Raw genomic sequence first — 15,669 nt, forward strand, 5'->3', positions numbered from 1 at the left:
CAGGGTTTCCCGGAATGTCAAAAGCTGGGACCTTAGGGAGGGGGCTTTCTAGCAGCCAGCTCTGCCGGTACAAAGCCCATTCCCCATCTCCCCGCTCCACGCCCCCATTCCCCCAGGAATGGAAAGAAATTCTTCCTGAGCACATGGCAGTCAGCTGTTCAAAATGTATTTCTGCTGATCCTCGACGTCACATGATGGGAGGCTAAGGCATTATGGGGTCCCACGAGGAAAGTCTAGAGACTTCCAGAACCCACAAACCTTCTCATCCCTCATGGGAAAAACCTGTCTGGTTCCACTCGCCCTTCTCTAAGGGTAGTTCGCTCGCTGCCTCCTGGTTCACCAAGAGGCCCCGGCGGACTTGACCCTGCCCCTCCGCTGCCCCGGCTGCCAGCGCCCCCGACCCCGGCACCCTTCCTTGCTGCCCGGCCCGGCCACGTCGGCTGCCGGCCTCTTCTCCTACCCCAAGCTAGGCCGGGCGGGGGCGGTGGGGCGGGGCGGCCGGGGCCCCGCCTCCCTCGCCGCGCCTCCGGGTCGCCGCCTGCGCCCGGGAGCTCCGCCGCCTCCGCCGCCGCCGCCGCCGCCGCCGCCGCCGCCGCCGCCGCCCGGGAACCGGGAGCCGGGCCGCCGTCATGCTGAGCCGGCTCGGGGCGCTGCTGCAGGAGGCCATGGGGGCGGTGAGGCCGGGGACGCTGGGGCGCGTGGGGCCTGCGCCGGAAGGGCGGGCGCGGGGCCGGGGGAGGAGCCGGCCGGCACGCGGGCGGGCGGAGGGCGCGGGCCGCCTCCAGGAAGGGACTCCCCCCCACCCGCGCCGTGGTGCCCCTTCCCGGGCCTCCTCACTCCCCCGGCGCGCCCCTCCCGCGGAGCGCTCCCCGCTTCCACTGGCTTCTTTCCGAATCGCGCGTGTTCCCAGCTCCTCTCCAGGTCGCTCCGGCCCCTAACCCTTCTCCCCGGATTGCTTCCTGTTTATTTCTCCTGCTCCCCGAGTCTCTTCCAATTCCCAAACTCCTCTGTGCCGAGTGATCCCTAGTCACCCAATAGTTTCTTCCCAAAATTCCCCCCAAGGCCCCTCCCCCAGCTTGGGTGCCTTCCTCCTCCCCCACGCTCCTCCCTCCCTGGTCACCCGGCCTTAAAAAATAGCTGCCCCTCACCCTGGTTCCGAGCCCTCGGCCGCTTCCAAGACCACACTCAGGCGCACTCTGCCCTCTCACCTTGGACTTGGGAAGTGCAGGCTCCGGACTGGCCAAGTCCCCAGGAAGGGTACAGATACAGTCGGGGGGCGGGGGGGGGGGGCGGGAAGGGGGTCGCCTGGCCCAGGAAACAGCCGTCTGCAGGGTACAAGCGCGGTTTCCAGAATACTGTCTCAACACCAGGCCAGCCCGAGCCCCACTGACCTTGAGTCAGGAGAGGCCAGCTGCGGTGCGGCCTGGGGCGGCCAGCGGGGACGAGGAGTGTGTGTTTCTGCCATTTTCTGTTGGGGTTGAAGGCTGGTGAGAGGCGCCCACGGCGGCTGTTCTCTTCATTGAGCGAGATAAAAGTGCCGTTTAGATAGGGTAGGCGTGATGCCCTCCAGTTAAAGCAACCCTGCCAAGATTCTGCCTGTGAAGTTAACAGTTCTTTTGTCTCACAGTATAAACCCTCCCCCTAATTGATCAGTTGAGTGTATCACATGTTCTCAGGAGAAACACCCTTGGGTTGCATCCCCTTCCTCCCCAACACGCACACCAAATCAGAGCTTGTTAATGAGTGAGAGCAGTCTCAGCCTTAAGCAGACTTGTGAAGAAAGTGAAAAGCTTCAGCTCTTCCTCCTCTCCCACCCGCCCCAGCCCTGCCCTAGCCGGTGTTCAGGAGCCTCCGGCCATCCCGCCTCAGGAGGGGGTTCCAAAATGATCTCTCCTCCCTTCCTCCCCATCCCCAATCAAAATAACTGTCATTTTAGAAAGTAATCTGACACTCCTTCATACCTCTCTGGAAAAGCTCCGTACACAAGGTGGGTGGACTGGATAGACAGGACCCTAGCCCTGAGAAGTGAATTTCTAATGCTTCCTATGTGGAAATTTCAGTGTCAGTGGCTGCAGGAGTATTGCTGGTCAAGGGGGATATTTTTAGGCAGGTGATCTTAGGTCCCTCAGTATACAACATACAGATGACGCCCTGGAAATTTGGCTGGCCCCGTGCGACCATCAGGAGAGATGGGGACCCCTCTCCCTCCCACCCCCAAGCTTGAGCATAGGTCTTCCCAGGGCTGGGTCACCGGGTTAAAACCCCCAGCAAATTGCTTGACTCCTAGTTAAGGAGGAAGAGTGCTCCTTCCTGCCCTCTTCTGACAAAATAGAATAGCAATCTTTAGTGTTATTTGTAAATATAATATTATCTTAAAAAATTCATCATTTGGTGCAGTTTCCTTGGGCTGGAGTTACAGTAGCTAATAACAGATTCAGGTAAAGATTACCCCCCTGCTTTCTTAGCTCTAACGGTCTGTTTTGGCTAATCTTTGTTCTCCTGTTTCTCCTTTTCTTGCTGGGTTTTTTTTTAAATTTATTTTTGGCTGCGTTGGGTCTTTGTTGTTGCGTGCGGTTTTTCTCTAGTTGTGGCGAGCAGGGGCTACTCTTCATTGGTGGTGCACATGCTTCTCATTGTGGTGGCTTCTCTTGTTGCGGAGGACCAGCTCTAGGCGCGTGGGCTTCAGTAGTTGTGGCACACGGGTTTCAGTAGTTGTGGCTCACAGGCTCTAGAGCACAGGCTCAGTAGTTGTGGCACACGGGCTTAGTTGCTCCGCAGCATGTGGGATCTTCCTGGGCCAGGGCTCTTACCTGTGTCCCCTGCATTGGCAGGTGGATTCTTAACCACTGTGCCACCAGGGAAGCCCCTGGATTGTTGTTTTTCGAATTAAGTCCAGCTTAAGGCTTTAGGAGACTATAAATGAATTTTAAGGCTAGATGAGACCCCATCACAGGCTTATGCGTTGACTGTAGCGTGGTCAGAGGGCTTTCCCAGAGACAAGGAACTATGGAAGGGGCTGAAGGAGTTTGCTGAGATATTTAGTAAATATCAATGAGTAATCACTCTGTGCAGAGCCCTTTAGGGGCAGGCAGAAACAGAACCCTGGCCCCCAGGGAGCTCACAGTCTCCCAGAGAGATGACTGCTCACTCAACAATAATAGCATCACGTAGAATGTGATAAGATGCTGTCACTCCATATGGATGGTGTGTTTGGAACGACTGTGCGAGGTGCCACTCCTGTAAGAGTCGTGGTCCCCACAGCGAACTTTGAGAGAAGACAAGACTGCCTGGGCCGCCAAGGCCGGGGGAATACTTCAAGGCCTCTGATTCAGTGTGATTGCTTCCTCCTCGTCATAATGGTCTGCTAAGCATTCATCCTGCGTCTGTCTCCTACACACCCGCAAGATGACTCTTCCTCACACAGTTCCGATGTCACTGACCTGCACCCGGCGGCCTGCAAAACAATAAAAAATTTAAAAAATTAAAAATAAAATCAGACTTCTTGGTTTGGCCAAGAAATTCAAGGCCCCACACACTCACCAATCCATCCTTGGCCCCGACATGCTTTGCAAAGTTCCTTCTGCAGGAAATGTCTCTCCTGTTTCTCTAATTGTTGAAATCAGACCCAGCTCTTCAGGTTTTAGTTCCCGCACGACCTCAGTAAAGCCTCTTTGTTCCACTTGTTGGAAGTGACCCCTCTTCGCCCGAAGGTCATTCTCCACCTCTCCTGTGTTCTCACACTACTTCAGTAGTTGAGTTATTCAGCGTGTTTTATATTCTCTTCTCCTCCACGGCATGTTTCTGGAGGACTGACTCTTAGACAGCCTTGTATGGCTTGTAACATCAGGCGTGGTGTCTTGTACGTGGTAGGCACTCAACAGATACCTACCGAGTGAGTTATGGAAGGAGGAGACACCCCGTCCTGTGGTGCAGTAAAGCGTGAATTTAGAGATGCATCTGGGGACTGCAGAGATGGCTTTGTGGAGGTGGTGCCCCTGAGCTGGACCTCACTGGGGACTGCTAGGACCTAGACAGGTATAGGGGAATACGGGGCCTCCTGGACAGAGGAGTGGCCGGAGCAAAGACTAAGAGGTAGGGATATAGGTAGGGACTATGCGTTTTTCTCCAGCGAAAATTTACCCTGCAAGAAAAGAGAAGAAATGTGCTTTTTTGGAGAAGTTTTCAGGGGAACTGGTTGTTACCAGTTCAAGGTTAGTTCCAGCTGGGGCATGGAAATGGAGAGAGCACTTTGGGAAAGCGGGGAGGTTCGGGGGGTGCTCACAGCAGATCAGAATTCCCCCTGGGGCGATCGAAGGAGTCAGAGGAGATGTGGGCAGGAGCAAAGCGGAGAGGAGCTAGGGGTGCACGGCCTGTAGCCGTGGACAAAAGATGCAGCACATTATAAGTAAGGTACTTCCTTAATATTCCGCTAACGTTATCCATCTGGCTGAACTGAGCTGTCGTGGCCTTCAACCCGGATTTTCAGACTCTCAGACCAAGAGGGACCTGAAAGCTTTGTCTTTGCCACATTTTCCATCTGTATCATTTTGATTTTGTTTTGGTGGTGCTCTCCTGTTTCCCTCTATGTACCTCTGTTGTAGCATAACCACGATATATAGAAATGATCTGTTTCTGTGTCTGTTTCCCCTACCATCAGTCTTAGCTGCTCTGGGACAGGGGATATAGAATCATGACATGTGCTCATGTCACAGCATTTCCAGAAGGGAGAGGGGGTCTGAGGAAAGGAACCAGGAGATGGTTGGCAGATACGGAGACGATGTGCAAATGTCCTGGAGAAAATGCTTAACTGTTCAATTTGAGAACCCACGATCACGGTGCCTCCTCCAGGGCCTAGCACACGTCCGACACTTAGCAGATGGTGGAATGTCCTTCCTTTTTTTTTTTTTTTTTTTTTTTGCGGTACGCGGGCCTCTCACTGTTGTGGCCTCTCCCGTTGCGGAGCACAGGCTCTGGACGCGCAGGCTCAGCGGCCATGGCTCACGGGCCCAGCAACTCCGCGGCATGTGGGATCTTCCCGGACTGGGGCACGAACCCGTGTCCCCTGCATCGGCAGGCGGACTCTCAACCACTGCACCACCAGGGAAGCCCTGGAATGTCCTTTCTGATGAGTGCGGCGACCACTTAGGTTGTGTCTGCTCTCTCCACAGCGGGAGCCCAGCATTGACCTGCTGGAGGCCTTCGTGGAACACTGGAAGGGCATCACGAACTACTACATTGAAAGCACAGGTGGGGCCTGGTCTCCTTCCGTGCAGGGATCCCTGGAGGGAGCAGGGAGGAAGGTGTGGGTGGAGTCACCCTGCAGCTCAGAGATGCAGGTGTCCTGAGGAAGGTGACATCCGCTGCTCATGAGTTCAGAGTGGGGGCTGCCCCACCCTGACCTTCTGGGAGGGGACCTGTGGGAGGTAGGAGTGGGGACAGGGAGGCTGAGGTCTCACTGGCCTGACTCTGCAGCCCAGAGGTTGAATCGCACTTGCCCCCAGCTTCCAGTTGGGCAGAATGTCCAGGCCTTCAGTCTCCAAGTGCCTGGGCCCTGTGCCTAGGGCTTACTGATTAAAGAAAAGAAATGGAATAAATTCCTCTTTTCCGTGAGCCAACTTACAGGGCATTTCTCTTGTAGAGACCTGGCAAGGCATGTAGCACACCTGGTCCTTCTCCCCAAGCCGACACTCTAAAAAACCAAAGCCTTGGGTCATCTGGGCCCATCAGGATCACTCACCGAGGGGGCAGCGTCTCATTGGCTGCTTTGTAGTCAGTATGCTGGGATTGGTGGAGATGCACTGGTTGCCAGGTAACCTTTCCTGCATCCCTAGCCTTCCACCGCCTGGAGTTCAGACTGGGGTTTGATTCCAGCCTGCACCTTTCCTAAAGGCTTTTTTTCCAGCCTGAGCCAACCCAAGAAATTAAAAGTGGCCTTTGGACACTCTGAGGGACCCTCTGAGCGTTCTGTTAGACCAGGTTCCTCAGTCTTGGCACTGGTGACACCTGGACTGGATCATTCTTTGTTGTAGGGGGCTTGGGGGGGGGTACAGTGTATGTTTAGCAGCAACTCTGACCTCTACCCACTAACTGCCAGTAGCACCCCTTCCTTCCCCATTGTGATAACCATAAATAGCTCTCCAAACATTGCCATATATCCCGGTGAGCAGGGGCAGGATCACCCCCAGTTAAGAACGATTGCTTTAGACTGAAGATCCCTTTTGTTTTTTTAAGCTGAGATATAATGGACACATTAGGTTGGCCAAAAAGTTCGTTTGGGTTTTTGTAGCATCTGACGGAAAACCCGAACGAACTTTTTGGCCAAGCCAATATAATTGCTGTAATCAATTGAATATACTGATTCAGTACATGGAGATATGGAGAAATGATCCCCACAATGTCTAGTTAACATCTGTCACCACACATAGCTACATTTTTTTTTCTTATGATGAGAACTTTTAAGATCTTCTCTGTTAGCAACTTTTAAACATACAGTAAAGTATTATTAACTGTAGTCACCATACTGTACATTCCATCCCCAGGACTTATTTTACATCTGGAAGTTTGCAGCTTTTAGACTGGGAGCCCCAAGCTACCAGAGACTAGGAAAAGATCTAGAACTGCCTTGGGTCCACCTGGGGCTTCACCTGGGCCCAATCCGTTAATTTCCAGACTGGTCCCTGGACCGGAGATGCAGGGGCGGGCGAGGTGAGCTGCCCTGCTTAAAAGCCAATGCTTTCAAGAAAAGCTAGGGGGTGCTCCAAGGCCAGTCCCAAAGTACCAAAACTTTCTTTATAAAAGTACTCTACCCTCTGAGACTGACTAAGAAAACCCCACTAATCAGCTTCTCCATTAGGACCTGGGCACTGTGCAGTGAGTTTGAGTCTGAACCCATGGTCATGCATGGATTTTTTTTTTTTGCTTTATAAAAAAAAATAGAGTATTGCCTTCCTTGAGTATAAAAGAGACATAAACAGGCCCCAGGAGGTTATCTGTTTGGAAGCTGATCGAAGCTGGCTTCTAAATAGTATAACAGAGACCCCTGAGCCCACAGCTTTCCACTCAGGCCCAGAGCAGGCCTGAAGCCCTAGCAGGTGTGCTTCTGTAGGCCCCAGGGTTCAGAGAAAAAATGCTGCTGCTTTGCTCTCATAAAGTGCTGGGGCCTGCACACATGCTCCGTCAGAGGGCTGTATCCCGGGCTTCATCTAGGAGGTCTTTTGTCTTTTTAACTAGAGAGGCATCAACTGTAAACTTCCCTTTTCTCTGGTCTCTGGCCTGCTCCAAGTTGGCCTCCACCTCCCTCCACCCCCTAGGCCCTGTGGGCTTGACCCCATCCAGCCAGAGTGCCTCTCTTCACCCCATTCACCTTGTTTGCTGAATCTTGATTAGATGAAAACACCCCGGCCAAGAAAACAGATATTCCCTGGCGGCTGAAGCAGATGCTGGACATCTTGGTGTACGAGGAGAAGCAGCAGGCGGCGGCCGGTGAGGCGGGGCCGTGTCTGGAGTACCTACTGCAGCACAAGATCCTGGAGACCCTGTGCACGCTGGGCAAGGCCGAGGTGGGCAGGACCCCGGGTGCCTCTGGAGCTTTCCACCTGAGCCGGTGTCCGGCAGGTCTCCTGTGCTCCTCCCGGTGCTCACACTGGGGGCGGGGCACTGAGGCTGTCTCAGAACACCCCGAGGCTTCAGGCCCTTGCTTATTTGCTTTGGTGGCGTGTTCTCGCTGTCGTCGGGGTTAAGGACATGTTTCCTTTCGTTCAGTCCGCGTTCGTTCATCAAAGATGCACTGAGGACCAGCCGTGTGCCAGTCTGTGTCCTGGGCACTGGGGACCCGGCAGTGATTGAAACAGGCGAAAACTCTAGTGGGGAGAGGCAGAATAATCAAAGGAGCCCACGTATAGTATGTTCAGTAAGGACAAGGTTATGGACGAAAATAAAGCAGGAAGGGGGCGGGACTTCCCTGGCGGTCCAGTGGTTAAGACTACGCGCTCCTGATGCAGGGGGCACGGTTGGATCCGTGGTCGCAACTAAGATCCCGCATGTGCGGCCAAAAAGGAAAAAAGCAGGAAGCGGGCTTGGCAGCGTAGAGGAGGCCAGTTTCCAAGCGTGAGGGAGGGAGGCTGGCGGAGAAGGCCCCTCCGCGCAGTGAGGGGAGGAGCGGTCTGGGCGGGGGCGTGGCCTCGCCGCCTGACTGACAGGCACTCTCCCCCGACCCGCAGTACCCGCCAGGCATGCGGCAGCAGGTGCTCCAGTTCTTCAGCAAGGTTCTGGCCCAGGTGCAGCATCCCCTCCTGCATTACCTCAGCGTCCACAGGCCTGTGCAGGTGAGGGGCCCAGAAGCTAAGGGGCGTCTGGGGGTGAGGCCTATGCTTTCAAGAAAAGCTAGGGGGTGCTCCTAGGCCAGTCCCAAAGCACCGGACCTTTCTCGACAAAAACACCCTCTGAGACTCTAAGAAAGACCCCAAATCCAGCTTCTCCATCAGGACCCGTGCCGCAGGTTTGAGTCTGAACCCACAGTCGTGCACGGGTTTTTTTTTTCTGCCGCCCCATTCTTCCTTCTCTTCCCTGCCACCCCATTCCCCTCTGTCTCTGTCCTGCTCCGCTTCCAGAAACTTCTCCGACTTGGTGGGACAGTTCCTGGATCCCTCACAGAAAAGGAGGAGGTGCAGTTCACCACTGTCCTCTGCTCCAAGATCCAGCAGGATCCAGCCCTGCTCACCTATATTCTAGAAGTGAGCGCCTCTGGGGAACAGGAGCGGGAGGGCCCAGACCCCAGGGCAATCCCCCGTGGCCCTTCTGAAGAAGCAGGAGGATGGAGCAGGAACCGGGGAGGCACTCAGGCAGCTTCCCCTCCAGCTCCACGCTGAAGCAGCCCACCCCGTATTCCCAAGGGGCCATCATGGGGCGTGGTCTGCACCACAGCCTGGCCTCACGCAGCCTCTCTTGCAGGGTAGAAAGACCGTCGGTAGGAAGGAGGCATCCAGAGAAGCCACCGCCCTGCCGAGAGAGGCAGCCGGCGTCAAGAACGAGGAGCAGCCCCACAGCAAAGCTCCTGACCGGGGGGCCCGGGCCTTGAGCACCCAGCTGCCTGCTGAGACTGAGGAGCCAGATGGAGGCCCTGGGGAGAGCACCCTCATCACCTCGCTGATTGGCTTGTGCAAGAGCAAGGTGCCGGCTGCCGAGACGCAGGGAGCAGGGATGGGGAGGGCGAGTTGCTGGGAGGGCACTTGGGGGATCCGCCGCACGTCACTGAAGTCGTACCCTTATCCCCTAGAGAGGTCGGGTGGCCCTGAAGGCCCAGGAGAACTTGCTGCTCCTGGTAAGCGTGGCTTCCCAGGCAGCTGCCACCTACCTGGTGCAGAGCAGCCCTTGTTGCCCTGCCATCGTCGAGCACCTCTGCCAGCTGTACCAGTCCCTGCCCAGCTTCCTGGACCCCGCAGACATTGCCACTTCAGAGGGCATCAGCTGGAGGTAGGCGCTCGGCCAGGGAAGGCTGGGCTGCATCTTCAGTGGCTAGAAGCCCTGCCCGTCATGTTCCCGGTAGCGGCTCTTCTTGTTTTCCAGGGGGCATGGGGACCCCTGCTGGCCACCGTCTTCCTGAGGTCACAACCCATGCCCAAGGGCCTTCTCGCCTTCCAGGAAAGCATCACTTTGGCTTCTGCCCTCAGAGCCCCCAGTAGAACTGACCCCCCGCAACAGAGGTTCTAGGGCAGAGGGCAAAAGGGCCCAGCTTCCTGGACATAGCTGAAGCAGGCCTCACAAACCTCCCTCGCTCTCCCTCAGGTTACCCAGTGCCCCGTCTGATGAGGCTTCCTTCCCCGGCAAGGAGACCTTGGCTGCCTTTTTGGGCTGGTTTGATTACTGCGACCACCTCATCACAGAAGCCCACACGGTGAGCGGGGTGGGCGATGGCAGGGCTCTCCTTGGGTGTCCCCCGCTTCATGGTGCTCTGTTTGTGTCTCTACCTCAAGGCCCCAGGGGGTCTCTTGGGAGCTGGGTGGGGCCCGGGGTCAGCAGAGACCCTCTACCTGTTGTCAGGCTCTGTGCAAGGACACAGCTGTTTTCTCAGTGGAAAATTGCCGATCGGAGGTAAAGTGTGTTTGAGAGTGTCCTTTGGCGCCCAGGTGGTGTCGGAGGCCTTGGCAAAGTCTGTGGCTGAGAAGTTATTTGTGGAGATTCTGCAGCCCCAGCTCCTGCATGTGTAAGTTCTGTGCAGTTCCCTTGGGCGTAGCCATAGTCTGGGCGAACCACCCACCCCACCAAGCCCCTTCCTGCGCCTGAGACCAGGGACCTCCTTGTCCAGAGTCATGGGAGTCTGTGGGCTCCGTCAGTTGATGTTTGCCTGTTCCCCTGACACACTCGTGGCTCAGAGCTACGTGGGCTAACAAAGGCCTCCCACCCTTGGACTCTAGGACCTCAGGAGGGGGTGGGGTGTGAGCAGAGAAATACCAGCCAAAAATGCAAGGGAACCAGGAAAGTGCGCTGCCCCCTACACCCCTTCCCTCCCTGCCCCTACTCTGGTCTCAAGGGCCCCGCCTGGCTCAGCGCGCCCTGCCTGTAGGTCTGAACAGAGCATCCTGACCTCCACCGCCCTGCTCACCACCATGCTGCGCCAGCTCCGCTCCCCTGTGCTGCTGCGGGAGGCCGTGGCCTTCCTCCTGGGCACGGACCAGCAGCCTGCAGCCCCCGAGGACAGCCCTCACACCCTGGGCGGCCACCTCGTCAGGCACTGCGACCACCTCTCTGATGAGGTGAGGCGGGCCAGGCGGGCCCTCCTCTCTAACCGCTCCCTGGCCCCCAACCCCTGCCCAAGGGACTTCCTGAAGCTTCTTCCCGTTTGCATTAGCTTTCCAGGTGGTTCTACCTTTGAGGCCATTGAAATCCAACTCCCCACCCCCACCCCCGCCCCCAGCCAAAAAAAGGCAGAAAAAGGCAGTGACCCAGTGATAGGTAGCCAAACTGCTTTTGTCACGCAGTTAATTTTCTGTGATCACATACTTGTGATGCCACGTTTTATCTTACAAAATGCTTTTATATTCATTTGGCTTGTTTGAGGCTGACAGCTCCGGGCCATTTGTTAGACGTGGAAACTAAGGCTCCGGGGAGCCAGTGGGCTTGCCTGATACCACACCTCAAATTAGTAATGGGACAGGGACCAGCCAGACGTCTGGTTCCTGGGCCAACACCCATCTGCTCCCCTTAAAACCTGCCACCTTAGCCCCCGGCTGGAGGAGGTGACCCCCTCCTAGGGGCACTCCTCTTACCTGGGTGAGCACTTCCCAGGCACCCCTAGAGGCCGGGGTGGGGAAGGGGTGTCCTGCTGACCGCTTCTTGTCCCAGATCAGCATCGCCACGCTGCGGCTGTTCGAGGAGCTGCTCCAGAAGCCCCACGAGCAGATCATCCACAGCCTGATCCTGTGCCACCTCGAGGGCCGCCCTTACGTGGCCCGGGGCTCGCCCGAGCCCGAGAGCTACGAGGACACCCTGTAAGTGACACCCAGTGCCTCGGGGAGGCCTCAGCACCCCACACCAGTTCCTGCGTTCACTGGTGCCTCGCTTGTCTGCCCTGGCACAGAGATCTGGAGGAAGACCCCTACTTCACGGATGGCTTCCTTGACTCTGGCTTTCAATCCTCCATGAAGCCTCCCCCTGCCCCTGTCACCAACCCCGATGGCAAAACAGCGGTGACTGAGATTGTCAACAGGTAGGAGCAGGTCAGGAAGTCTGAGCCACCTGAGTTTTGTTCCGTCTTTGGCCACAGCCCTGCTGGGGTGCAGCCAGGAGCGTGTTCCCTCGGGGCTGGAGGTGGAGTGGGGAGAGCAGGGCGGCCCAGGCAGGGACACCTCCACACCTAGGGTCCTGTCTCTTAGTTTCCTCTGCCTCGTTCCTGAGGAAGCCAAGACCTCGGCTTTCCTGGAGGAGACCGGATATGACACGTACGTCCACGATGCTTACGGACTGGTGAGTGTCAAGGCCTCTGCCAGCGCCCAGTTCTCACCGCTCAGAGCGTGGGGTTAATACGCTCTGCCTCTGCGATCTCCCGCCCGAGGTGCTCCCAGCTCTGGCCAAGTGCCCGAGCCCCACCTGCCTGCGTGGCTCCCTCTGTCTGCTGGTGCCGCCTGGCCGCTGGGTCCACTCTTTTAACTCTCCCCTCCTGTTTCAGTTCCAGGAGTGCAGCTCCCGAGTGGCGCCCTGGGGCTGGCCACCAGCTCTCCCACCCCTGGACCCCCATGAGCCCGAACGGCCTTTCTTTGAGGGTCACTTCCTCCGAATGCTGTTCGACCGCATATCCCGGATTCTAGAACAGGTGCCCGACAGGGCTGGGCCCCTGCCACAGGGCGAGGGCCTCTGGAGTCCTTCAGGAGAGCAGGGCCCAGCCGTGGGGGTCCAGTCATCTTCTCTGCTCTGGCTCCACGACCCCCCTCAAGCCCCACCTTTCCCCAGGCGGGAAGCCCCGTCTCGCCTCTGCTCCACATGCCCTGACGTGCCCTGGTCCTCAGCCCCAGGGAACCCATGACACACACATCACATGCATCTCCAGCCCCCGCGCGCGTTCACACTGGCCAGGCGCCTTGCTGGGGGGTGGGGGGCGCAGAAGTGCTCACTGCCTGTGCCAACCCTTGCTTGTCCACCGTGCTCTCCACAGCCGTACAGCCTGAACCTGCAAGTGACCTCAGTCTTGTCCCGGCTTGCTCTCTTCCCCCACCCCCTTATCCACGAGTACCTCCTGGATCCCTACATCAACCTGGCCCCTGGCTGCCGGAGCCTGTTCTCTGTGCTCGTCAGGGTAAGGATGCCCAGGCCAGAGGGAGCATGCCAATGCTGAGGACAGGAAGGGAGGGGGACAGGACAGGGGTGCTGGGGGCTGCAGGAGTGGGCACCCTTGCCAGCTCCAGGGGAAAGCACTGGTACCACCCCCTCCCATGGTGCGACAGAGCAAGGGACCCTGCGGCAGTGTCGCTGGTCTCCTCCTCAGTCCCCTCTTGTTCCCACTCTAGGTGATCGGGGACTTGATGCAGAGAATTCAGAGGGTGCCCCAGTTCCCAGGCAAACTGCTTCTGGTGCGCAGGCAGCTGATGGGCCAGGTCCCCGGGGAGCAGTAAGTAAGAGAGGGAAGCGGGTGCCCAAGGAAGAGCCCTGGGGTGGGAAATCTAGGGCTTCCGGGTGGGGGAGGCGCCAGGCCGGGGACAGAGGAGGGCCCGTTGCTGAGGCCTGTGGTTCCTCACAGACAGAGGTGGCTGCCGCCGGGTGATCCCTCACAGACACTGGGATACCACGCTGGCACGCTCCCCACACCTCCCAGCCGTGACCCCCGCCATGCTGTCTCCTTCAGGCTGGACCACCAGACCCTCCTCCAGGGCGTGGTAGTCCTTGAGGAATTCTGCAAAGAGCTGGCTGCCATCGCTTTCGTCAAGTTCCCCCCACATGGTCCTCACCTGCGCCTCTCTGAACCCCCGGAAGGGCACGTCTGAACCAGGAACACGACACCTCTGCCCAAGAGCTGCCTCCCGCCTGGCACTGCCGCCACCACTGTCCTCCCGGGGTGGGGGCTTGGCTCCGTCTCCTTCACATCCCGGGGACCTCCGCCTGGGTGGAGGTCTGGGCTTCCACTCTCGGGTTAACTCAAGACGACCTTGGCCTGTTGGCTCCACCAGACTGGGTTTCAAGGAGTGGGTCTCCGAGGTATCAGAAGCCAAGTAGCAAAAGAGGTGGCTTTCTGGGCAGCATGGTGTCCTCGGGGCCTTCTCTGGGGAGCTGGGTGACGGCCAAGTGAGCCCCCAGACCCAGAGCTTCACGTGTCCTGTGCCTGTCACTTGTCTCTGTGGGCCATCTGTGGCGAAGGCCAAGACCTGAGACTCATTCCAGGGGCACGAGGGGGAGTGAGCTGATAGCTCTGAGGCTGGTCAGGACCACAGGCCAGAGAGATGCGGGCACGACCCTATCTCCGCCACACCAAGTACCGTAGATGCTGCCGAGACTTGACGTTTTCTCTCCTGCTTTCTTGGCTTAACCCCTGGGGGAGCGGCTGTGGACAGCAGGGGAAGCCCCTCTTCCCCCTCAGCCCTCCTGGAGACTGTTGCACGATTGCCAACAGCCTCATGGCAAATGCCCAAAGCATGCTCCGCACCCAGCTGGGGGCAGCCGCTTATGAGAAGCTTGATGCAGCTGCAGCCAGGGTGGGAGAGGGCCTGGGGAGCCCGGGGGGCTGGATGCCAGGCTCCAGCTCCAGCTGGTTTCTCTCTGGCGCCTTCTGAACTTGTCTCGGCAGGTCCACGACACCTGGGCAGAGGGGCTCAGAGACCGGGGGAGGCCAGGCCTTGCCCTTAGCATCCTGCCAGGGTTCTCCATGGAATTCAGTCCCAGCGGTGCTGGAAGCTCTGGGTCCGGGTGAGGCCAAGATGCCCACCGGCCCGTGGGCCCCACCCCAAGGCCTGGCCGGGGAGTGGGGCTGGGGCACAGGCAGCCAGCCGGTCATGGTGTGGTTCTCCCTGCATGACCTCCCCGGCGGGGGCCGCCAGCCCGCCCGGCCCGAGTATGTCCCAACCTGCAGGAGCACCCAGGCGGCGCCAGGCATTACCTCACAGCAAACGCAGTTGCTGGCTTCACTCCTGGGCAAGGAGGAGCAGGCCAGAGCCCCACTCGCTTCATTTTTCTGCCCATGCTGCTTCGAGAAGCCGTCCACAGGTTGCCAAGAGGTGACGTGAAAGAGGAGGAAACTCAATGACCTCTACCTCTCCTGCATCCCTCCAAGCTGAGGAAGATTTAACTGCTGCCCCGGAGGACACTGTGCGCGTGCCTGCACGCGTGTGTGCACACGTGGGCGTTGGTGTGGGACAGGGGAGCAGAGCTCAGCGGGCGAATTGGGTCTGGACTCTTCGATTCAGAAAACGTTTGAGCGTCTGGGAGTCAGACAGTCCGCTCCCCAATGCACTCGGGCATTCGCACCGTGTCCCCTGCTAGACAGCACGGCAATAAATGGTGTGGTTGTGTGGACGCAGCTGCCCTGTTCTTCTGCACCCTTTGTGTCCTGCCCAGGGCTCCACTGCTGATTCAGGCCCATCTTCCCAAGGAAGGCGAATTAAATTCCTTTTCCAGCACAGGGGTGTACGGGGGCAGTGTGTGTGTGGTGGGGGCCGGAGGGGGGAGTGGTAAACAGAGACAGGCTCTGGCAGTGCTGATCTGATGTTCCCCGGCACCTACGAGGAGCCAGCCTCTCGGCCAAGTATTTTTGCGCGGCTTGCCTACAGCTGAGAGCCGGCAGCCCTGGAGACGCCACGAGGGAATGGGCCACCTGAGGCATCTGTATGCAAGTCTCCTTTTTAGTGTTTATGTTGTGCGCGGTATGACTGCTTTAGTGGTGAACAGTGGGCCTGATACTTTAAAAAATCTTGTCCCTAAGTGTATGCGTGTGGCGACCCTCTGAGGGGGGGGTCCCCAAGAGTACTCCAAGGCAGGGAAGATGAAGATGCAGAGTGAGGCCTGATCCGTGGCTTTCGCCTCGTTGCTTTTTAAAAGCATCCCGCTGTGGGTTGCCTTTAAAAATACCAGTGCTCCAATCCCGCCCTCCACCAGTTAATCATGTCTCTGAGGGTGGGCCCACAGTTGTTTGTTTTTAAAGCTCTCCCGGTGATTCTAATGGGCACCCAGGGTTGAAAACTACTATAGGCT

General features: G+C 57.7%; 1 protein-coding gene across 3 annotated transcripts; it reads left to right on the forward strand.

Moving 5' to 3' along the window:
- Positions 1-569: 569 nt before the first annotated feature.
- FHIP2B (FHF complex subunit HOOK interacting protein 2B) lies at positions 570-13,619 on the forward strand. Of its 3 annotated transcripts, none has more exons than XM_030832576.3 (17): positions 570-674; positions 5,169-5,247; positions 7,387-7,559; positions 8,220-8,324; positions 8,610-8,732; positions 8,950-9,168; positions 9,275-9,471; positions 9,784-9,892; positions 10,125-10,201; positions 10,529-10,751; positions 11,341-11,486; positions 11,576-11,704; positions 11,871-11,961; positions 12,164-12,307; positions 12,647-12,787; positions 12,999-13,099; positions 13,229-13,619. In XM_030832576.3, exons 1-17 carry the CDS (start codon positions 630-632, stop codon positions 13,470-13,472), a joined length of 2,346 nt encoding a protein of 781 aa, XP_030688436.1. In that variant the 5' UTR covers positions 570-629; the 3' UTR covers positions 13,473-13,619. The 3 variants fall into 3 exon arrangements, with proteins under 3 accessions (XP_030688436.1, XP_030688437.1, XP_030688438.1); XM_030832577.3 differs by having other exon boundaries at positions 13,334-13,619; XM_030832578.3 differs by having other exon boundaries at positions 10,562-10,751; positions 13,334-13,619.
- The last annotated feature ends 2,050 nt before the right edge of the window (positions 13,620-15,669 follow it).

Source organism: Globicephala melas, chromosome 6, assembly GCF_963455315.2.
Source record: "Globicephala melas chromosome 6, mGloMel1.2, whole genome shotgun sequence".
NCBI classification, from domain to species: Eukaryota; Metazoa; Chordata; class Mammalia; order Artiodactyla; family Delphinidae; genus Globicephala; species Globicephala melas.